Here is a 25,793-nt window from a genome sequence, read left to right as displayed (position 1 = left end):
GACATGATCATCATACAGCAGGAGGAGCAATACCTACTGCATCCATAGCTGGTCGTGGTAAAATTGGTATGGCTTTAAATATTTCTAACTTTGTTGGTTTTGATACATGGATTATTGATTATGGTGCGTCTAATCATATGACTTATGACCAATCTTATTTTACCGTATTGTCTCCTCCACCAGTACCCTATGTTACTAATGCTAATGGTGAGACATTTCCCGTATTAGGAAAAGGGTCAGTTCATATTACTCCTACAATAGAGTTTCACAATGTGCTATATATACCTACTTTATCTCATCATTTGATCTCTGTTCCCCAATTGAACATTGACGCTCAGTGCTCTGTGACATTTTTCCTATGTATGTGATATTTCAGGATCTTCTCACCGGAGAATTAATTGGTCGGGGGCATCTGAGGGGCCGGTTGTTTCATCTGGATCAGACATATGCGGGGGAGAAACCCGGGGCACAGTCTCAGACCGCTTTAATCTCCACTTCTGACAAGCTAAGTGAAGTATGGTTATGGCATCGTCACTTAGGGCATCCATCTTTTAGTATTATGAAACAATCTATGCCTACATTGTTTATTAGTGTGGATGAGTCACTTTTTACGTTGTGAGACATGTGTCATCGATCTACTTATTCCCCTAGTACTTCTAATAAACGTATTCTTCCTTTTGAATTAATTCATTTTGATGTTTAGGGACCCTCCAAAGAGTCTAATGTGTCGGGGATGCGGTATTATGTGTCATTTATTGATGATTCCACCCGTCTTTCATGGATTGTTCTTCTCAAAACTAAAGATGAAGTCTTTCCGGCTTCTCAAAGCTTCTATACCACTGTCCGGACACAATATAATGCTACAATTTGAGTTCTTCGTTCTGATAATGGGGAGATATGTGAATCATGTCTTTCAGGAGTTCTTTAACACACACATAATTGTTCATCAAACAACGTGTGGTTACACACTTGAGTAGAACCTCTAAACCCTAAACCCTAAACCCTAAAACCCTAAACCCTAAATCCTAAACCAATACTCTCCTGGTACGGAAGATCACTCATCTGCGGTTAGTCATTCTATTGGGGCTAATACTAGTGAGGCTCATAGTAGATAATATGTCTTGCCAAATAGGTCTACTCGGGGTCGGCTAACAAAAAAATATGAACATACCCTTCAGGCTAAAACTAAGTATCATGTGACAAATTTTATGTCTACCAAAAGATTGTCTAAGTCATATGAATCATTTGTGAATCAAATATCTATTGTATCAGTACCTAACAAAGTGCAGGTTGCATTGGGAGATCCAAAATAGAGGAAAGCTATGGAGGAAGAAATGGAAGCATTACAAAAGAAGAATACTTGGGAGCTTGTATCTCCACCACATGGCAAGAAGACTGTGGGATGTCGTTGGGTGTTTACAGTGAAGCATAATCCAGATGGGTCAGTGAGCCGGTATAACGAACGCCTTGTAGCAAAAGGGTTCACCCAGACATATGGCATAGATTATGATGAGACATTTGCACCTAATGCAAAGATAAATACTATTCGGGTATTGCTCTCTTGTGTTGTTAGCTGAAACTGGCCACTTAGACAGTTTGATGTTAAGAATGCATTCCTTCATGGAGAACTTACAGAAGAAGTGTACATGGATCTTTCGCTTGGATATGCAGCCGCTTCTCCAAGTAACTTTGTATGCAGATTGAGAAAGTCTTTTTATGGTCTTAAACAGTCACCTCGTGCTTAGTTTGGAAGATTCTCACAATTCATGAGGAGAATTGGCTACAGACAGAGTAATTTAGACCACACATTATTTCTTAGACATTAACAAGGGAATGTAACAGCCCTAACTATATATGTTGATGATATGGTAGCAACTGGGAATGATACTGTTGAGCTGGATAAATTACAAAAACAGCTAGCCACAGAGTTTGAGATGAAAGACCTAGGTACACTCAAGTACTTCTTGGACATTGAGTTAGTCCGGGGAAGTGATGGTATCTATCTGTGTCAGAGGAAGTAAAACCTTGATCTACTAACAGAAACCGGTATGCTGGATTACACACCCATTGATATTCCTATTGAGCAGAACCATCAGTTAGCAAAATATCCAAATCAAGTGTCTACTGAAAAACCTCGTTATCAGAGATTAGTTGGACGCCTGATTTATTTATCACATACCAGACCAGATGTTGCTTATGCAATGAGTGTAGTGAGTCAGTTCATGCATAATCTCAGTGTGGACCACATGGTTGCTGTTGTAAGGATTTTAAGGTACTTGAAGTCAGCTCCAGAGAGATGAGTAATGTTTTCTAATCACAATAATATTTCTGAGGTTTGTGGCTTCGCATATGCAGACTGGGCTGAAAATATTACAGATCGGAACTCCACATCAGGGTACTTTACCTTTAATTGGGGTAATCTTGTTACATGGAAGAGTAAGAAACAAAAAGTGGTAGCTCGATCTAGTGTTGAAGCAGAGTACAAAGGTATGGCTCATGGAGTGTGCGAATTATTATGGCTTAGAAATTTGCTACAAGACTTGGGTATTAAGCCTAAGTATGTTATGCAGCTGTACTGTGACAACAAGACAGCTATTGATATTTCAATCGTGTGCAACATGATCGTACAAAACATGTGGAGGTTGATCGTCACTTTATAAAAGAGAAGCTAGACATAAATATCATTAGTTTTCTTTTTGTTTCTACAGAAGAGCAACTTGCCGATATGCTCACAAAATGAGTGTCTAAAAGGGCACGTTATGACTCACTTAACAAATTTGGTATTGTTGATGTGTATGCGCCAACTTGAGGGGGAAGTGTTAGCGTGAGAGTGATTGAATGAGAGATTCACGGAGTGATTAGTGGAAGTAGGATAATTGTACACTTTATAGGGTTATTTATATGACATTTTCTGTGTAAGATTAATAAATACTGATTTCTTCTACCGCCACTACCTCGCAACAAGTCTGCAATCCCACACTATAGTGCATCCCTATCTTCTGCTCACGTATTTCTTTGTAAGCACATTCCACACCTTACATCACCGCAGCAAGTCTGGAAAGGAACTGATTTGAGAATTATTAGATTGAGTTCTAAACTTGCTATCAAAAAGTAAAGAGCATTGAAGATATTATACTTGTATGATAAAGAATTTTCATGAGCAAGAGAATGCAGTAAAAATGGTGTTGTGTTGATGCAATATGGGTTGTTTGAGAACTAATCTGTTTCATAGCTCAATGATTATTCTTTTCATTACGCCGCGAGGAAAAAGGAAGAGTAAAGAGCATGTGAAGAAGGCGAGTGGATCCAGATCCCCAATTTCCATCAGAAACCCTAATTTCTCCTCAGATTTGCGCACTTGTGTAACACCCCTCTCGCTGCGCCCTCTCAATTTCCCATTCCTTTGTCTTGACTCCATTTTTAGGTATCAGTATGATAGTTTACTGGAAAGATTGGAACTTCTTATTGGAAACGGGTACTAAACCATTGCTAGCTATATTTGTAACATAATGAAAACCAGAGATTGGTTGGAATGTTGGTGGAAAGTCGAGACAATATGAATGATGTAGAGTGAGTGAAGATATGAATATGGTTCCTCTTGTGGAAGAAGCGCAAAATAGTGGTGGCGGGAATTTCAGTTTTTCTTGAAAGGGATCGATGTTCAAGGGTAGTTTTGAGGGGGATGCTGACATTGAACCATGTAATGGCATTGAATTTGATTTACATGAGGCTGCATACTCATTTAATCATGCATTTGACTTATCGGATTGAATATTTTTTTTGAAATTTCATACTTTCATAGTACTGAGCATGTTCAAATTGTGGTAGCATGATTGTTAATCAAAACTATGCCAAGTCTATGGGTATATCAGGTAAATGTTGGCCATTTTGTCCGATGTCTTTGTGGCCATGGAAAATTTGACAAAGCTTACAAGATCATAGGTGGAATGATGAGAAAATATTTTGTTCCCGACACTAGTACATACTCTAAGTGCATGTTTGTTTGCTAGGATTAACCCGGATTGTGTTAAATAAGGAGCACAAAGTAGCTAGTCCCATGTTTGTTCTGCATGGGTATAAACTTAAATGACCTTAAGCAAGCCCCGCGTTTCTTGATTCACCTCCTTAGGTGGTGTTAAACTGAGTGCTCCTTTCTTTGGTCCTTAGATAGTGAGGTTAGCGACAAGCGCTCTTTCTCCTTTCTTCTTCGCTCAACACAGAGCCATTCTATCTCTTCTTTTCAACAGCTGGGAAAAACCTCCGAATTCTAGTGTGAGTTTTTCTGATTTTGATGAGCATTTTCCGATTAAAAGTGCGGGGAATAGGGGAGAGAATTGTTTGTTCTATTTTCTTTTTCACGTGAATTTTAAAGAGAAAAGCGTTGAGAATTATGGGTGTTTGGGGTTATGAATTGTGAGGAATCAAATAGGGTTTGGTTGGTGACTTGATTTGGTTATGTTGGTTGAATTTCATGGATGATCTATTTCGAAATTCAAAAAAAAATTGAGTTTGATGAATCTATCTAAGTCTGAGTTTTGGGGTCGGTAATTCATTTGTTTCATCTCAATTCTCATTTGAATTAAACATTTTTCCTTTGAGAATCAATAGTTTCTTTAGTTCTTAAATAAGGACTGGGTAATTAGGAACTCGGAGACTTGTGGGTGATTGGTATTTGGGAATTTGGATGCATAATTTAATTTGAATTGATGAGATTTGTAAAGATAGCATCTGGGTATAATATACTTGAAATTGGATGATTCAAATTCGCAAATAAGAATCAAATTGGTTTGATGCAGCTGGTTTGTTCTTGGTCTTCTCTATTATGTGTTCTTCGTTTTAGTAAACTCTATTTTGGGTAGCTTGGTTTATGCTTGACCACACCAAACGTAGTACAAAATTAGTGTAGTCTAAGCCTCCTCTTATGAGGGGATGACAATATTAAAAATTAGTGAGGTACACAATAGTGAGGGGTACTAAACGTGCACTAAAGTTATTGGCTTTTTGTGCAATGCCTCCAAGGTAGAACAAGTTTTTTTGTTGTTGTTTAAAGAAATGAAACAAAATGGTTTTGTTCTACACATATACTATCTTAATTGATAGTTTTTCTAAGGCTAGCCTTATTGAACAGGCTCAAAACTTGTTTAATAAAATGGTAGGAAATGGTTGTTCACCAAACGTGGTGACTTATACTGCTCTTATACATGCATACCTTGAAGCAAGGAAAGTTATTTGATGCAAATCAACTTTTTTAGATGATGTTGATTCAAGGTTGCATTCCTAATGATGTTACTTACAGTGCCTTGATCGATGGCCACTGTGAAGCTGGAGAAAATGAAAAGGCTTTCTCGATTTATGCAAGAAATGAGAGATGATGTGGAAGTCTCTGGTGGATGGTTTATGTAAAGCCAACAAGGTCAAAGAGGCCAGTGACTTGTTGGATGCTATGTTCGTAGAAGATTGTGGACCTAACAACATTTTTTTATGATGCTCTTATAGATGGAAAGTGGATTATTCATGAATTCATTAAGGAGCATAATCACGAGCTTTTTGCCTGCTCTAGCATATCATTTTCGGATTCATAAGAATGTGGAGTTAGATGAATAGAATAATATGGATATCTTGCAAGCAGTCAGTGAACGCAGTAGAAATATGATAAAGCATGAGGTTCATCTTAATTAGAAGATGGATATGGCAATAAGCCAATGAGGCTAATCATTAACTTGCAAACTTCAAATCTTGCCGGATTATATAGATGTTGCAACTTTGGATTAGTGCATTTTTAAGAATATTAAGTAAAAATGTAAAAGGTTTTTATGTCTTGGTTTATGAATTAAAAAGTTTATTTGGCTCGACAAAATCATAACGTAATCTTTGGTAATATTATTGATAAAGTGTCATATAATTATTGTGTACACTTATATTTCAAGTACCAATGAATTTCATAAACTGACAATGAGTTTATTAGCGTAAGGTTGCATTACCTCATGACTCAAATGTAAATGAGTATCTATAGAGACTAGGGCTCATCAACCGGCTCGGCCCGGCCCGGACCATGAGTGGTGGGCCCGGCCTAGGCCTTAGTAAATTTAAATAAATAGTGGGTATGATATTTTCACAAATATGAAGATCCAAGCCCGCCCACCTAAAGTGGGCCGGGCCTTGTATTAGAAAAAAAATATAATATTCTAATTTAAGGGTTTCAAATAATAAAAGAATTATTATAAAACATTCTAAAAAAAGTCACAAATTAATTCTAGTTTTAAAATATTGTTGATCGACACCAATAGATGTGATCGATATATATATTTAGGAACCCTGTAAAAATTTCATCCGTTTTGAACATGGTTTGACCGTCTGTACCTACGGTCAACCAAAAACGAGGCGTTTTCACATAATAAAACCCTATTCACTGAGGCTTTGCCAAATGGGTTTCCTCGTTGCGACCACGTACGATCGGTGATAAAAAATTAGGTTATTTCAAATATGTAAACAACTTTCCACATTCGCATCTTGGTAATTGCTCCCCCCTTAGGGCATATTAGTGTTGTTTTTGGTTCACCAGAAATTCTGACGGTCAAACGAGGTCCGAATTCGATGAAATTTTAAAATGATCACTAAATATATATACTTATCATATCGGATTGTGTCGATGGGTTCCGAGAAGTTTCCTTCATATAGTCGCTTCATAATGTGATAGTTTTATTATAAACCTAATATAAAGATTATAATACATTAGTGGACACTTCGGCGATCGACAACTTCAATTCGAAATATGGTCGATCGATACCAGTAGATGTGATCGGTATATATATTTATGGAACCCGTAAACATTTCGTCTGTTTTGGACATGATTTGACTGTTCGTACCAACGGTCAACTAAAAAATATGTGTTTTGCATATTGAAACTTCATTCACCAAGGCTTTGCTAAATAGATTTCTTCAATGTGACCGCGCATGATAGGTAACAAAAATTAGGTGATTTCAGATATGCAAGCGGCTTTCGGCGTTTACATATTTGTAATAGATCCTCCCTTATGGCATATTAGTGGTGTTTTCGATTTACCGAAAATTTTGACGGTCAAACGAGGTCGAATTGGATGAAATTTTAAAATTATCACTAAATATATATACTGATCACATCAGATGGTGTTGATCGATTTCGAGAAGTTTCTTTCATATAGTTATTTCATAATGTGATAGTTTTATTATAAACCTAATATAAAAGTTATAATACATTAGTGGACACTTCGGCGATCGACAACTCCAATTCGAAATATGGTCGATCTACACCAGTAGATGTGATCGGTATATATATTTAGGGAACCCGTAAAAATTTTGTCCGTTTTGGATATGATTTGACTGTTCATACCACAGTTAACTATAAAAGAGACATTTTTACATATTGAAACCCCATTGACCAGGGCTTTACCAAATACATTTCTTCAATTCGACCACGCACGATAGGTAACAAAAATTAGATGATTTCAGATATGCAAACCGTTTTTGGTGTTCACATATTTGTAATAGGTCATCCCTTAAGGCATATTAGTGGTGTTTTCGATTTACTGAAAATTATGACGGTTAAACGAAATCCGAATTTGATGTAATTTTTACAGGGTCACTAAATATATATACCGATCACATCGGCTAGTGTCGATTGATCCCGAGAATTTTCCTTCATATAGTCGCTTCATCAGATGGTGTTGATCGATTTCGAGAAGTTTCTTTCATATAGTTGTTTTCATAATGTGATAGTTTTATTATAAACCTAATATAAAGGTTATGATACATTAGTGGACACTTCGGCGATCAATAACCCTAGTTTGAAATATGGTCGATCGACACCAGCAGATGTGATCAGTATATATATTTAGGGAACCCGTAAAAATATTTCGTTCGTTTTGGATATTGTTTGACCGTCTGTACCTACGGTAAAAAAAAGGCGTTTTGACATATTAAAATCCCTTGGTGCGACCGCACACAATAGATGACAAAAATTAGATGATTTCAAACATGCAAACGGCTTTCGGTGTTCACATTTTGGTAATGGGTATTCCCTTATGTCATATTAGTGTTGTTTTCGGTTTACCGAAAATTCAGACGGTTAAACGATATCTGAATTTGATGAAATTTTTACAAGGTCACTAAATATATATACCGATCATATCGACTGGTGTCGATCGATCCCGAGACGTTTCCTTCATATAGTTGCTTCATAATGCGATAGTTTTATTCTAAACCTAATAAAACATGTATGTATAATATTTTATTATTTGACGGGCTTTTACGGGTCGGACCGGGTTTCACACCTCTAATTTAAGCCCGGTCCTCTACCCACGGAAGCGGGTTTTCTCGCGGGCCGGGCCGGGTAAAAACTCGTCAAGCTTGTGGGCCTCCGCGGGCTAAATGACGGGTTAAAAAATTGATAAATTGATTTAACTAGCTTGCGGACATATTTGATATGTTAAATGTTGCGCCGCCACACCACAATATGTGATGAATCCGTAGAGATGATTATGTATTTATGTTGGAGGTGAGTCTCCATCAATATATAGTCTATTATATAAAATACCTAGCTTAGAATTTTCACATCGTTAGGGGGATATAAGAACAAAGAATATTCAATAAGAACAAGATAAAGTGTCGTGGACTGTCCTCACTAGATATATATCATCATGATCCCCAAATCACACAATATGACAATGAAGTGTTTAGAATACTAATCAATCTTCATAATGTAAAATTTGATGACTTATGCGTTTTCTAATATTGATAAAGTGATGATTTCACATATACATGTTGCAAGCATGCCTACAATGACTGGCCTTTACTCAAGAGGATATGACACCACTATAAGGATTTCGGCATGGTGTTGCCACCTCTATTTATTGTCGATACTCAAATTCGTCTCAATATAATATATATAGATTATGGTAATCATTGAGGGACAGCTCACCTGTTAGAACATATTCCTAATAATATAGAGATCTCTACAAATTACATATTGAGACGTAATGATATCGAACCCCACTAGTATTGTCCCTTTTTATCAAAATTCCTTGTAATGTTTTGGTAGGCTTTGCTAGGGTATTTTTCTGATTCGCACAAAAGTCGTTCCCTGGGTATATTTTAACCATGGGAAAAGTTGTGATATCGTGGAGGTCTACTGAGCATATTTCACCCTAATTCTTTTATTAATAACAAACACTTCTTAAGATTAAGTCTACTTAACTTTGATATGAAGAATTTTGAGTAGGGTATATATCTTAAATATTGATGTGCTAATTTCGAGGTTATTTTTGTTCTACAGGGTTTTTGTTACTCGACAAGGTTTTAATGAGGCAACAAGAGAAGTACTAAGTTTGGATTGCACAAGGGGGAGTGTTGAAAAATATTGATGTGCTTATCCAAACATAGTTTGGATATGTCAAATAAAGTTCAGTCTTTGACTATAGTGATAGGGTTATAAATTAAGTAGGATTTATGGTTACACCTTGTTGTAACATCCTTATATAAAGGGTTATTCATCAATGAAAAATGAAGACTACTTTCCATCGTATTCACTTCTCAAAGTTTTATTAGTTTCCTATAACACAACAACCCTTCTGTTTAGATTTATTTCCCATTATCAACAAAAAAATCTCAATCTTTCTGTAATTACAAGTTACCTTCAGAATTATACTCAACAACCCCAATTTTAAAGATTTGTTTCCCACTCGCAACAAAAGCTCTAAAACTTACAATTAATCGTTACCATTGAAAAAATGCTCAACAACTCCATTTTTGAAGATTCCTTTCCCACTACCAACAAATTTTTAAAATTACAATCAATCTGTATTTGCAAGTTACATTTGGAAAAATACTCAACAACCTCATTTCATGAGTTATATAACCATCTATACCCTTGTACTTTTAAATTTAATCAAACTCGAACAAAATTTTATAAAAAATTCACACTTCCGCTATAAAATGGTGAAACACATAGCTGAAAGATGTTTTTGCCTCCATAAAGGGTAAGAAACTGAATGCTAGGCGGCTAGGCCCTCATTGTCTCTTCCACATACATATCTTGACGTCACCATAAGCTTAAATTTGAAATTTCATCTGATGTGATGTTTTTAAGACTACAAGGGTACATGTGACTAAAATAATAAAATAGGGACACAACTGATAATTGACTTAAAATTCATGATAGTAAATTGAAATTAATCCAAAATAATTTGTCGTTTAAGAGCCAGATGCGTCGTGCAAAGTACTTAGTCGATGAGAATATCATTGTCTAAGAGTCGTCAACTCAAGATGGTGCCGAAGAAATAACAACAACTGCTTGTGTCGTCCTAAATTTTTAAGGACGATTTGTTTCGACTAAGCCGACGAAAAATGTTTGTCAAGACATATATTTAATTACAAAAGTTTCCACACAAAGACTATCTCAGTGGATGGACATTCATTGTTTGTCTCCAGGTTTGTTAGGTCACGGAATACTAAACCCACAAAACTTTTGTTTTTGTCGTTCTATTGGAGTTAGTTAGCCGGCGAAATTTATTCTTTGCTGTCTATTTTAATTCAATTCTAAATTATTATTAAATCTAGAAAATATTATTTCTAAAATAATAATAATTATTATTATATTATAAATTTAGACAAATGAGAAATTTAATAATATTACTAATAATTTTTTATCATTCCTAACAAAAGAAGTTCATACAAACTACTAAATAACGATGCTTCCAAACAATAGTGTATGAACTTAACTACTTCTTAGCAAAAGAAGTTCATACAAACGGCAAAATAGTAACAAGTTAAAACTCAAATAAGGAATTGTATGGGCCTCATTCTATTGAACGCAACTCCCTGGAGTCCCGAAGAAGGCGCATGTCAGGTGTGTCATAATTCCTACATGTCTTTGTTACAATATAGCTAGGAAGTTGCATAAAATGAGATTTTAGGTGGAATTCGTCTATCATGCAGCACTACATATGATATAAATAAAATCATCACCATTCAATTTTCATCAAATTGAATCTTGTAGTCTTTATTACACCTCTTTCTCTATTTGTTTGGTATGTTTTTTTTTTACACACACATAAAAATAGCACGGTATGTTAGAATTTTCCATTCTAGAGGGTGGACCTCCAAATCTACTAACATAATTTTGATAACATGGCTTTGAGTTGGGAAGCTTATTGTCCACATCATCAATCTAACGACGGTATTGGATGGAATTGACTTTTAAGATTAACAACTGTAACTTGAAGGACCATTTCGATTAAGACAGATGCCAAAATTCAAGGGCTAAAGGGAGATTTAGCCCCTTTTAAAAAATGTCTGAGATATTATATAGGAACCATGTATCAATCTTTTTAATATTCAATTTTACAATTTCTAGAGGTAATTTAAGAATTTAAATTATTTATCTACATACCAAACAATCTGGGTCAACGGCGGTGAGGAGATTTTTCTTCTCTTAGGCTGGCACCATTACTTGGAGGAGAAGTTTTAAATACACACCATTAAACACTTAATACACATCCCTATAAATTTATATTTCTAATAATATTTTGCATGAATGTCAAATGACCAAAGTAGGTATATGCAAAACTTAAGAAAATTAAAAATAAATTAAATAATCAAAGACGGAATATTTAATTTTTAGAAACAAATAAAATAAGAAAATTTTCTGGAACTAAATTCTATATAAAATATGCGTACACAAGCTATTTAAAAATGGTAATATTATATGTATATAAAGGTTTAACAAGTTTTTTTTCATTTTGAACTAGAATTTTGGGTAATACAATGAATTTTTTTATTTGATTATTGTTTTAGTTAATTATCTTATCTAAAATGACAAATATATTTATTAAATCGGTTAAACGAGTTGGAAATGGCTAACTCATTTAATAAATAGGTTGAGTTTGAGTTTATATTTTTGACACGATTATTAAATGGGTTGGGTTTGGATTTACATTTGATAACACACGAGACACCTTGACCCGATACGAACCCAACCCGACACGACCCATTGACAGCCCTAGCCATGATATAATTAACATACACGCGGTGAAAATGATAACAGTTTATTTACATATAATAACCAATCAGAAACAATCACAGTAAAAAATGGATCAATAACATTAAGAGGATACGCCACGTAGGATATGTAGCGGGTATATATAATAATTTCTCATGTGGAGGTCCTAGTAGAAATCCTATATTTAGACATCTATGACGGGAAATAATATAACAACTTCAACTTTTCGATCTACCTTACGACATCTATAGTAAAAAAATTATAATTAAGTTATAAATGAGCAAATGCGATCTGCAAGGGACATGCGTTATGTTTCCAGTGATGCAGTGACTAATCAAAATCAAGTGATTTATATCGATCAGTAGCTTGCATGATATTTGTGAAGTCACGTACATAGTTAGCTGCCTGATGCAAGCAACACTTCAACACTACTAAACACAATAAACACTGATATGCTCAACATAAAAAATGTTTAAGTCTACAAGTCTAGAACTCTTGGTTCTTATATATCGAAGTTCCTCACAACACTTACTTGTACGTAGTCATACCAGATTACCAGTAATGTATGTTAGAGTATCTCCATCAGCTTATCTAAAACTCAAATAATCTCTAATATAGATGAAAAATACTAATTTTTAGCTTCAACAACTTCTCTAAACCGTCTTCTATAATAGAGAAAGTGGGAAGAGAGAGAAACAAAATATCTAAATTTGTAGAATTTTCAAAACAATTTCTAAACTTTATTACTTACTAAAACAAATTTACTATTTATCCTAAAAATAACCAAAATAAAAAAAATGATTTATCATTCATTCTTGGCCTTGGTATAAATTATGACATTATGAGATTCAATTTATTTTCATTTAATTATACACATTTACATTTAATTTTATACAATAAAATAAATGAGCTGTTAGAGTTGAGGCAACTTGTTTTAGAGAATTTTGTGTTTTCATTCTCTATAATAGAGAATTAAAAGGAATTGTTGAGTAATTATTCTGTGTACCCGCCACACCATGTGGTGCTGTCATGAGGTGTACCCAGTCAATCATATTACGTCATGGTATAATTAACATATATAAGAACCAATCAGAAACAATCACAGTAAAAATGAAAAACTAACATTAGGGGGTACGCCACGTGAATATATGGCGGGTATATATGATAATTTCTCGTGTTAGAGATGCTCTTTGTAGTTAAGTAACCCAGAAACTGTTCAAATTCAAGGCAAACAGAACATTGACAAGAAAATTCGATGCATTTTGTAGTTAAGATATTGCATTCACAATTGACTAACTAGATACTCATCACCTCCAATTACGAAAGCACACAAAGGCACACTTGAGGATTAGAAAGACAGAATTACCAGGTATATAAGGGAACTTGCGTGGTAAGAAAGGGCGCAGCATGCCTTTCTGAACTTTCCAATCAATCGGATTGATGCTAGCGGCTTCCAATTTCAGCAAAACCTCATCTTTCTTCGGAGTTGGGATCGGAACCTCAACATGCTGCAACAACAAACATTCATCCATCAGTTTATTAAGCAGTACTAATAGTAATATATTCGATCACAAAGTTGACTTTAACAACCATAACAATTGTAACTATTGATTTCAATTGTTAACATAAATTAGTGGTGGACACGGTCCATTCGGTTCGGTTTTGAACAAAACTCATAACTCAACTCAAATTTTAAATTCGGTTCGGTTCGGTTTTTCTATTTTAGAGACTGTGACCCACAACCCAACCCAACCCGTACGGTTCTGTTTTTTTTTTCAGTTTTACCCGTATGTAAAATACGTAATATTATATATTAATTTTAAAAATACAAAATTTAACATAAAATGAAAAACTAATGGTCTAATGATTATTCCATACCTAATTTACTTATGCCTCATCATTTAGCCCGTGGATCCGAAAAGCTCGCCGAGTCCCGCAAGCCCGATGGGCTTTTACCCGAAAATAACACTAATATGTCATAAGGGAAGACCCAATACCAAATTGCAAACACTAAAAGCCGTTTGCAGATATGAAATCACCTAATTTTTGTCACCGATTGTGTGCAGTCGCACCAAAAAAACCCATTTGGGAAAGCCCCGGTCAATGAAGATTTTAATATGTCAAAACGCATTTTTTTTGTTGACCATAGGTACGGACTGTCAATCAATATCCAAAACTGACAAAATTTTTACGGGTTCCCTAACTATATATACTGATCACATCTGCTGGTGTCGATCGACCATATTTCGAACTGGAGTTATCGACCGCCGAAGTGTCAACTAATGTATCATACCTTTATATTAGATTTATAATAAAACTATCGCATTATGAAGCGACTATATGATGGAAACTTCTCGGGATCAATCGATACCATCCGATATCGTCGGTATATATATTTAGTGACCCTATAAAAATTTCATCCAATGCAGAACTCATTTAACCGTTGGAATTTTCGGTAAATCAAAAACACCACTATTATGCCCTAAGGGAGGACCTATTACAAAGATGCGAACGCCGAAAGTCGTTTGCATATCTGAAGTCACCTAATTTTTGTTACCTATCGTGCGCGGTCGCACTGAATAAATCTATTTGGCAAAACCCCGGTCAATGAGGTTTTATTATGTGAAAACGCCTCTTTTTTGTTGACCGTAGGTACGAACGGTCAAACAATGTCCAAAACGGATGAAATTTTTACGGGGTCCCTAAATATATATACCAATCACATCTGCTGGTATCGATCGACCATATTTCGAATTAGAGTTGACGATCACCTAAGTGTCAACTAATGTATCATAACCTTTATATTAGGTTTAAAATAAAACAATCGCATTATGAAGTGACTATATGAAGAAAACTTCTAGGGATCGATCGACACCAGCTGATGTGATCGGTATATATATTTAGTGACCCTATAAAAATTTTATCCAATTCAGACCTCATTTGACTGTCGGAATTTTCAGTAAATCGAAAACACCACTATTATGCCTTAAGGGAGGACCTATTACAAATATGCGAACGCCGAAAGCCGTTTGCATATCTTAAATCACCTAATTTTTGTTACTTATCGTGCGCGGTCGCATTGAAGAAATCTATTTGGCAAAACCCCGGTCAATGGTTTTTCAATATGTCAAAACGCATCTTTTTTAGTTAACCGTAGGTACGAACGGTCAAACCATGTCCAAAATGGATGAAATTTTTACGTGGTCCCTAGATATATATACCGATCACATCTGCTTCACTGCTTGTGTCGAATTAGAGTTGGTGATTGCCTACGTGTCAACTAATGTATCATAACATTTATATTAGGTTTAAAATAAAACTATCGCATTATGAAGCGACTATATGAAGGAAACAAAACGGTTAAATAATGCGCCTCTTATACATTAGGTCAATTAAGTTAGAAATTAGGTGCGGCTGTGAGGCCGACTACACTATTTTTATTTATTTTAAAAATAATAATAATGTAAAATAATAAATATGACAAAATGATGTCGTTTTGTAACGTTGACCATTGACTTCGGGTTTTTCGGATCGGTTCGGTTTCTAAGGGACTGAACCCAAAACCCAACCCAAACAAAATCAGTTCGGTTCGATTTTTTTATTTTCGGTTCGGTTTTATTCAGGTTTCGGTGGTTTTTTCGGGTTTGGTTTGAGTTCGGGTCCGATTTTTTTCGATTTACGGATCAATTTGTCCACCCCTAACATAAATAGCCTCGTCAAATCCCCAATGAGTTGATACAGTTTTGTTGATAGTATTGAACATTGTGGAACTTATGAGAAAAGATAAGAAAATCTGTACTAGAAGAAAAGAAGGCAGATGGAGGAAAACGAACCTTTAGACCGGAAGCTACTCCACCATAAGAGTTGTACTGAAGCGCATGCATAAGTTTCGCCGCCATGGCTGCCAGAGACAGAGAGAGTCTAGATTACAGGAGTGGGGGTTCGAGTTGTAACTCGAGGTGTATAAATCACCGCTTCAAATAATGGAGATGCCATTTATGACACCTGGATTTTTTGCTAATACAATAACCGTGATCCCAACACACTTTCAGCCACAAGTTTGATTTATATAGAGCATTTCCAACGTTGTTCTAAAACTCGAGAATTATTTCTATTCTAGAGGAAAAATATCACATTTTTACTCTAACAACTCATGTAAAACATATTCTATTATAGAAAAAGTGGTAAGATAGAATGAAAATCTATACATTTATAGAATTCTTAAAACTTATATAATTAAATGAAAAATCTCTAAATTTTATTAATTATCTTTAGAATTCACTTTTTCTACCTTAAAATGGGAAAACGTTAATAAAGTCAAAAATTTAATTTTCTTTAATTTGAAAAAATACACAATATTTCCATATACTCACCAGATTATATTGAAATGAATTTAAGTTTGTCGAATAAAATAGAAGAACCGTTGGAGTTGGTGACATTTTTTTATAGAGATTTTGTGATTTCTTCCTCTATAATAGAGAATTTATATAAGAGCTATTAGAGATGCTCTTAGGTGGCATCATTCTCATCTCTACTACTATAAAATCAACACTCAAAAGTTTCACTAAATTATGAGCTGTCAAATCTACTAGTCTATAATTTTATCCTCACTTAGACAGAAGGACAATTATGTAAAAATACAAATGTTTCACCAATGTGTTTTACCAAAACTATCATTCGTAGAAAATACAATTACATAAAATGATTGTCTTTTAAAATAAACTTCAAATAAAATTCTACAAATTCATGTGATCAAAACACGTGTGCACGGGTACGAGGCTGGTTTCTATAAGTAGCACGTCTTAAATTCTACTAAAAATTACGCGTTGTTGTGTTTAAACTATTAGTTGAGCTCTTGAAGAAAACGATGTTCAAAACATAATGATCGAGGCGCCTTTTATGACATTGGAAAAAAAATAGCTAGAAAATATTTAAAGTGAAGGAGTTCTTGTTCTTCCTTTTGTTGGAATCTAGCCATGAAACGAGTGGCGGTATCTTTCATTTGCGTTTCTCTCAATACATTAGTTTTTTCTTTAGACAATCACAAGTTCACAACCTTACATCTAATACTAGCAGCGGAAGTCATATACAAAACAACAAAATTGTCCGGTTCAATGGGTTTCTATGTGTCAAATGGGTCAACTAACATTTTATTGAATCACATCCAACATGTATAATAGTATAATACTCTTATCTTCCAATAAACAAGAGAAGATTACATGTCTGACCCTGTCATGTACTGTATAACATAATCCACATATTTTTAAGTCCAGACATTCTATAGCAGTTTAGCATATACCAAGTATATGCAACACACACTTGGTAACTTACTATAACTATAAAGGCTCCACAATGATCTTCCCAGTAGCATGCCCATCAATACTTTTAGCCCAAGCTTCTTCAGCCTTGCTCAGAGGATACTTTGAGTCGATTACCGTTTTCAGCTTTCCATCCTTCACCAACTTCACAAGATAATCCAGATTCTCTGCCTTGGCATTCATGAGCAGCGGCACGAGTTTCTTCTTGGAGAAAGTGAGTGTCTTTAGAGCAGAAGTAAGCAATGCACTTGGACCTGGAGTAATGTCTATAACCTTCCCATTTGGACTCAAATTTGGCTCAAAAGTGCACCAAGGAACACCCGTTGCACAGTGGATCACTGCATCATATTTGCGACCAGATGGACTCTTCAGAGCTGCCCCTTCTGGGGTCTTGTAGTCAAGAACCTCATCAGCTCCTAAGCTCTTGACAAAATCAGTGTTACGAGCTCCACAAGTAGCTGTGACATGAGTGTTTCCCATCTTTGCTAGTTGGACTGCATACTGACCCACACCACCAGAGGCAGCAGTAACCAATATGTTCTTCTGCGGGCCGGTGCCATCAAGCTTGACTCCTGCAGCTTGGGTGAGACATTGGTGAGCTGTGAGACCAGCAACAGGTAATCCTGCAGCTTCAGCTGCTGAAACTTCAGGTGGCCTACTAACCGTCAAACTCTCAGTTGCAGTTGCATATTCAGCAAATCCACCGCCACTCTAATACGACAACAAATAGAGTTAGGCAAAGGATGAAATCAGCATAAAACAAATTATTACACATGAGAATATATTAAATTGAAGACTTACAGATATGTGGAGATATGCCACAACTTTGTCGCCTGCTTTAAACTTCTGAACTCCTTGTCCAACCTCCACGACCTCTCCAGCCACATCAGTAACTGTACCAACCGATTGCAACAGTCAAATTCGAAAAACAAAATTACCAGCCACAAAGTCAAAGACAGTTAGGCACTGATGCATATAAAGCAAACTACTAACCTCATTAGGTATAAGAGGATATATATCAATTTAAACATCTTGAGTAGATAATAATTCAGCAGTTCAAGAACTCTCCCAATAGTTATGCTTATAAATCAGAGCTTATAATGAGGATTCACTATTAAACTTTTCAAGGGCAATCCCAATCGCAAAGTGAGAAATGCCTTAAGTTGCCAATGACATAACACCTAGGATCAGTCAAATGCTATGTATCAAGACGACTTATCAAGCTTAATTCTTGGAGCTAAGCACCTATTTATCCAAAAACTAAACATAAGTGCCTAAATCACACTACAAAACACCATAAACAGCGATCAGCGATAAGAGGTATCAAAGCAGATCCCATTTCTTTTACTTCTGTCCTTGTAAAAATAAAAAATAAACACAAATTTCCCATCAGTACCCACATGTAACTTTACCAATCTACACACGTTCATGTAACCTTGACCGCTCAGACCCACTCCAAGTCTCCAACAGAAGAAAATCAATTACTCAAATTAGGTATCTCACAATAACAAAGTGACAAAACCACAAACAGTGATAAGAGAAATGCAAAGTTACCAGGAACATAAGGAAATCTGCGTGGGAAAAGAGGGCGCGCAACGCCTTTCTGAATCTTCCAATCAACTGGGTTTATGCTAGCCGCTTCCACTTTGAGCAAAACCTCATCTTTCTTCGGACTTGGGATCGGAATCTCAACATGCTGCAACAACAATCATCATAATCATATGCCTATCAATTCATAAAGCAGCAAGAAAACTACATCTTCTAATCGTTCAATTTCGACTATTGCCAGATGCTAACATATATACTCTTTAACACATCTTCTGTTGATATTGCAGAACATGGAGGAATGAAACACAAAAATTAAGGTGGGAAAAGAGTGTGAAAAAACTCAGTAAGAAAACCAGAGAGAGCAGAGAGAGAACCTTGAGACCAGAGGGTCCTCCGCCGTAAGCGTCGTAGTGAACCGCATGCATAAGTTTGGCCGCCATGGCTTCCATAGAGAAAGAGAGAGAGGGTGCTTCTAGATTTACGGAATGGGATTCGGATTCTAATTAGCTCCGTGTGTACGGTATGTATAGATGCCACCGTCAGATGGACGGTGACGTAAATAATAACGTGTTTCTACAAAAACTCACCTACAGTTAGTTTTTTTTTTGGAGGTTATATATGGCGACATGCACCCTAAATTTGCTATTTTGGCCAAATTTCTTCTGGATTTCATGTTTTTCTGGACGTCCCCATTGAGCTAACTTCACTTTGAATCCAATTATTCCAAACATGAAGAGGGAAAAACAGTTCATCTCCCAATTGATCTAGTGGCATGGTTTCGTTAGTTTTTTTTTTGGGAGGTTCTATATGGCGACATGCACCCTAAATTTGCTATTTTGGCCAAATTTCTTCTGGATTTCATGTTTTTCTGGACGTCCCCATTGAGCTAACTTCACTTTGAATCCAATTATTCCAAACATGAAGAGGGAAAAACAGTTCATCTCCCAATTGATCTAGTGGCATGGTTTCGTTTTAAGTAAGAGGTTGTGAGTTCAACTCAAAAAAATATTAGTTGTACCTAGTAATTGAGTTATTTACTTAATTAAATAATATATAACGGGGCGAGTAGTATTTGAACTAATGATAGAAGTTTCTTACTTCATAAGTCTCCCAAAAATTTATTTATTGTTCCGGGAGAATTATTATTTTACTCTTATGTGTATCTTAACCTAAGTAGATTTCCTGTTAAAAATAAATTTACATCTCTATAATAGATTAGGACTCTGAATCCTACGAGATTGTAGTTATGTAATGCCTATATATAGGCTCTCATATCATTCAATAAAGTTACAGTTATTATCTGAATTATTCTTTTATTCATCATACTCGATCACGTTATCATGCACTTCACCCTAAAATCCTGAACTTTTAGAGCCCTAGAAAAACCAATATATGCAATGCCTATATATAGGCTCCTATATCATTCTTCGCCGGCTGCCTTTGATTTTCAGTCTCCGGCGAATTTTTCCTTCGCTCCTCGTTGGCGACACCCTTGCACGGCTCCCTAGCCTCCTATCGCACCTCTGACAGTCCCTTGCAGTCCCTGCCCGCAACCCCTACACGCAACTTCGCAGGGCCTCCTACACATTCGCCCTACAAAATGAACTTTTTGCCCCGCAAGACCCTCATCAAAGCATTCAAAATTGCTCATCTAGCATATTCACACAAGCAACGCGAACTTCAAAAACAACATCTTCGCTCAAGAGAAACTGCTCCCACTTTCTCTAATCTTCCAAAGGTAATTTTTAAATAACACTCACTCTTTTGAATGTATAGATATATTATATTGAGCAATATTCACCTAATCTCTCGCCGTTCTTATACCGCGGATGAGGCCAAATGAGGGAACTCGCAACTCTTCTCTTTGGTCGATGTTTTTCGTGTGACAGTCTTGGGGGAGTCACGATTATTTTGAAATGGAAGCTAATCAATTTCGTGTGGTCGCCTGAGTGCACCGCTATTTTAGGTGCGATCGTGAGTATCGTCGTTTGGCATCAATTTTTCTTGTGACCATATACGTCACCCCTTCTAATTCATGTCAAATTTGAATCTAATCGATTATGTATTTTATTTTGTAGATGTCGTCGTCATCGCGACCGAAATTTGGTCTTCTTGATCTTGAAGGCAAGGAATACCACTGCTGGATTTACAACATGGAACTCGTTTTTGAGAGCCGAGGGATTCAAGACATGTTTGCCAACCCTCCTACTATTTTCCCACCAATGGTACCCCGAATACATGAACTCACTTTCAACATGGTGTTCAATAGCATAGTAGAAGGCTAAAAAGGAATCATTCTTAAATAAAAGCGAGATTGATACGATGCTTAGCAACATAACAACAATTCGTGGGTAGCCGTCTTTCCCTCTCAAGCAGAGAAGACTGGTTAAGCTTTCATCTTTATGAGACATCACATCCATGCAACTCTCAAGAGGCAATACTTGAACATAAAATATCCTAAAGAACTATGGGACAAAATTCGCTTGCGGTACAACAACGTTCATTATAAGCTTCTCTCTAAATTGACCGTTAGATGAGATAACATTCGATTATTGGACTATAAGAGAGTGGATGACTTCAATCAAGATATGATATGCCTTCAATCTGACCTTGGCACCATTGGTGTCATCAAGACCGACCTAGATCTTCTCTATAAGACATTGGACATGTTTTCAATCAACTATAAGGTTCAAGCTCATAAGTACTGCACTTATGTAGAGGATGGGAAGATCCGGACTTTCACAAACTTAATGGTGCTCTTGGCAAAGAAAGAGATGAATTCTGAGATCCTCCTCAACAGTAATAATAGACCTGATGACACTAAAAAGATTGCTACACCACAGTCTAACTACAGGAAAACTCCTAAGCAAACAAATCAAGTGAAAAACACTTCATACCAGCAACAAAGTACAATGCTCGTGGTGAAAGGCAACAAGGCCGTTCTCGACCCAAGTCCAATACTTGGACCCGTAATGGTGGCGGCGCCACACCCTCTGCAGGTGGCCATCCCCATATGAAATCTCAAGGAGGTGGTGTGCCTCCTCATACCTCCAATTCCGGTATTAGAAAGTCTTCATGCTTCAAATGTGGCTATTTCAAGCACTTTAATCATGATTGTCAAGCTAGCAAGGAGATGATCAAGGCATACTCTGCCTACAAGAAGTTTCTAACACCCGAATTAAACCATGTGGATGAAGAATTTGAAATCGAGACTCACCACATCTCTATGAAGCCCGAGCCCCTTGCTTCCAAGGCTAAGACTCCGGCCCCTATAATGAATACTCCAGACCTTGATTAGTCACATTTAGCTTTTTATAGCTTTAAGATTTCAAAAACTTGTTATGGCCGACCGCCATTGTTATTTTCATTGACTTTGTAATAGTCTTTTGATTTTGGAAATAGAAGTTTGTTTGTGATGCATTAAAGATTGGCATTCAATAAAATTTCTCGCTTTCTTGTTTACAAATCGATCTCTTGAGAATTTTATTTACCTTACACTTAGCATGATGGTCAACATGTACAACTCACGTGATTTTTAAATTACACGCTTTTGGGTGACATGGGACACCAATAGTACTACATTGTGAATTTGGAACTTAAAAATTGGAAAATGAACCTCAGAATGTTAAAATTGACGTCGTTTTGGTCTCTGCCGTATTCGACCACTGTTCCGGGGTTTCTGAAACGTTTTCTTTCATGTTGCCAAATGGTACGATTCTCAACGTCGTTGACGCTCATTATGCGTCGAAGTCTCCCTGCACCTTGCTAAGTTTTAAGGACATATGTGCCAATGGTTTTCACCTCAATACTTATGTTGAGAATGGAGAGGAATATTTTTATGTTACCTCTGAGAAAGTAGGTCCGCGCCGCATCTTAGAGAAAATGAAGAGTCTCTGGAATGGTTTGTATCTTACTTTCATTCAAATCTTTGAATTATATGCGGTTGCAAGTCATTTTTGTGATTCAGACTCTTATATGCTTTGACATGCCTAACTTGGGCATCCTGGACGTGATATGATGATTAGAATTCCCAAGAATTCACACGGTCATCCATTTTTTAAGTTTCGGAAGCGATTGGAGGACCAGCTCACCAGTGTTCCACATAGTGAGGCCGAGCCGAGCCCTCTCGGCTCCTACATGGCATCTCTGCCACCGGTGGCGGCATCCCCTCCTTTACAAGAGCTTGTGATGCCTCCCTTGTTTTCTAATGCTTCCATGGAAATCTCTAATGCCCATCACTCATTTTGCAATGCTTGTTCTCTTGCTAAATTTCAGGGAAGTCCTTCCTTTACTAAGGCTTTAACTGACAACATTTCATTCTTACAATGTCTTCAAGGTGACATTTGTGGACATATTCCACTGGAATGTGGACCTTTTAGATATTTTATAGTATTGGTTGATGCATCGATGTGTTGGTCACACGTTGCTTTACTATCCACGAGGAATGCTGCATTTGCTAAGTTAGTAGCTAAGATCATCAAACTTAGAGCTCACCCCACCCTAACCATCTTATCAAATCCATTCAATTAGATAATGCTGGATAATTCACCTCCAAGACTTTTGATGATTATTGCATGTCTATTGAGATCGAAGTTGAACATCTTGTTCCTCATGTTCATTCACAGAATGGTCTAGCATAGGCTACCATCAAGCGTATTCAGCTTGTTACTCAGGCTATGGTTATGGGTACTAACCTGCCGGTCTCTGCGTGGGGATATACAGTGTTGCATGCAGCGACACTTATTCATTTCCAACCCGCGGAAAACCAAGCGTTTAGTGCGTACCAAATGGTTATTGGCTACAAACCCAATATTTCACACTTACACATAATTGGTTGCGTTATCAATGTGCCTATTACACCTCTAATGCGTACTAAAATGGGACCTCAGAGACGATAAGGTATCTATGTTGGTTATAATTTCCCAACTATTGTCTACTACTTAGAACCAACCATCAGAGATCTCTTTACTGCAAGATTTACAAATTGTCACTTTGATGAGACACGTTTCCCGTTGTTAAGGGGAGACTGGAATGTTATCATTCAAAATGAATGTCAGGAATTAATGTGGTGTATCCCCACTATGTCTCATTATGATCCACGTACTACTCAAAGTGAGTTAGAAGTGCAACGCATTATTGACCTCCAAAAAGTCACGAATTTGATGCCCGACGTCTTTGTAGATATTGCTAAAATGACGAGATCAAACATACATGCTGCAAATATACCAGCACGGTTGGATGTCCTGAAATATGGATGTAGAAGACAAGCTCATGGACCTAGCAACGTTGGCACCATCCCTTACAGTGTGACGGAGGCTGGCGGTGGCACCACTGTATGCCGTGGTGTTGCCGGCATCCCTATGGACGGCTTTGCCCAAATGGAGCGGCATGGAACTGCTTCGGCCTTGGCTCCTCAAAGGAAAATGGGGAGACCAAAAAACTCTAGAGTTTTAAATCCTAGAAAGAAGAGAATGACCATGGCACAACACGTCATCAACGATGAATCACCATCGTATGAGGTTGTCTCTGATTACAGCTATGTCCATAAATCAACTCAAGTGTTACCGTGGAATGCTATGGAACCTTGTTTGATGCCAGAGAACAACGAAATCACAGTGAACTACACAAATGAGTAATCGGTCCGAAACCGAGCCACTACATGTATTGATGACATTTCGCTTATTCCGTCAGACATGAGATCATATCTGAAGACGACGTTGAACCTCACTATGTAGCTGAATGCGAACGCATAGCCGAATGGCCGAAGTGGAAGGAAGCAATCCAGGCAGAACTTGACTCATTAAAGAAGAGAGAAGTCTTCAAAAATGTTGAATTGACTCCAAGAGATGTCAAACATATTGGACATAAATGGGTCTTCGTTCGTAAGCGTAATGAGATGAATGAGGTTGTGCGTTATAAAGAAAGACTCATGGCGCAAGGATTCTCACAATGACTTGTCATTGACTATGAGGAGACTTACTCTAATGTTATGGACATCATTACATTCCGCTACCTCATTAGTCTGGTAGTGTCTGAAATACTAAACATGTAGCTTATGGATGTGGTCACAACTTATCTTTATAGGGATCTTGATGCAGAGATATACATGAAAGCTCCAGAGGGACTACCTTTATCCATCAAGTGCCTCCAGACCACGGAGTGCTCATGCAGTCAGATTACGTCATTTGTTGTATGAGTTGAAGCAATTCGAAAGAATGTGGTACAATCGGTTGCATCAATACTTGGTGAGAAGGGGTTATAAGAATGATGAATTATCCCATGCATGTTCATACTATACAAAAGACAAATTCTAGATTCGTCGTCGTTGCAGTTTACGTTGATGACATGAACATAATTGGTACTCTTAATGAGATTGAAGAGACCGTGTCTCATTTGAAGTCAGAATTTGAAATGTAGGACCTAGGGACGACGAAATTTTGTCTCGGTCTAGAGCTTGTGCATAGAGCCGACGACATCTTAGTGCACCAGTCGAGTTACACGTAGAAAATACTTCGACATTTCAATATGGATTTATGCAGTCCATTGTCTACTCTTATGGTCGTTCGAAGTCTAGATATCTAGAAGGATCCATTCCATCCTAAAGAGGATGATGAAGAGGTTCTTGGTCCTGCTTCTTCCCCCCCCCCCCCAATGCAAAGACTTCAAACAACTTGTTAGTTGGTTATGTCGATGCAGGGTCTCTCTCTGACCCTCACAATGCTCGTTCTCAAACCGATTATGTGTTTACCGTTGAGAATACGGCGATATCTTGGAGATCCACTAAGCAATTTCTTGTTGCTACTTCTTCGAATCACGCGGAGATTATTGCTCTTCATAAAGCAGTTAAAGAATGTGTTTGGTTACGGTCACTTGTTCGTCATATTCGTGATTCT

General features: G+C 36.8%; 1 protein-coding gene across 1 annotated transcript; it reads right to left on the bottom strand.

Annotated features, from left to right (window-relative positions):
- Nucleotides 1-17,204: 17,204 nt before the first annotated feature.
- LOC126782749 (chloroplast envelope quinone oxidoreductase homolog) lies at nt 17,205-19,397 on the bottom strand. Its single transcript, XM_050508061.1, has 4 exons — nt 19,275-19,397; nt 18,907-19,048; nt 18,154-18,245; nt 17,205-18,063 (listed from the first exon to the last, which is right to left on the bottom strand). The coding sequence occupies exons 1-4, from the start codon at nt 19,347-19,349 to the stop codon at nt 17,371-17,373; spliced, it is 1,002 nt and encodes a 333-aa protein (XP_050364018.1). The 5' UTR covers nt 19,350-19,397; the 3' UTR covers nt 17,205-17,370.
- Between the last annotated feature and the right edge of the window lie 6,396 nt (nt 19,398-25,793).

Source organism: Argentina anserina, chromosome 2 (genome assembly GCF_933775445.1).
Source record: "Argentina anserina chromosome 2, drPotAnse1.1, whole genome shotgun sequence".
Taxonomy (NCBI): domain Eukaryota; kingdom Viridiplantae; phylum Streptophyta; class Magnoliopsida; order Rosales; family Rosaceae; genus Argentina; species Argentina anserina.
Note: the sequence above shows the minus strand (reverse complement) of the source record. Positions and strands in the feature narration are given on the sequence as shown.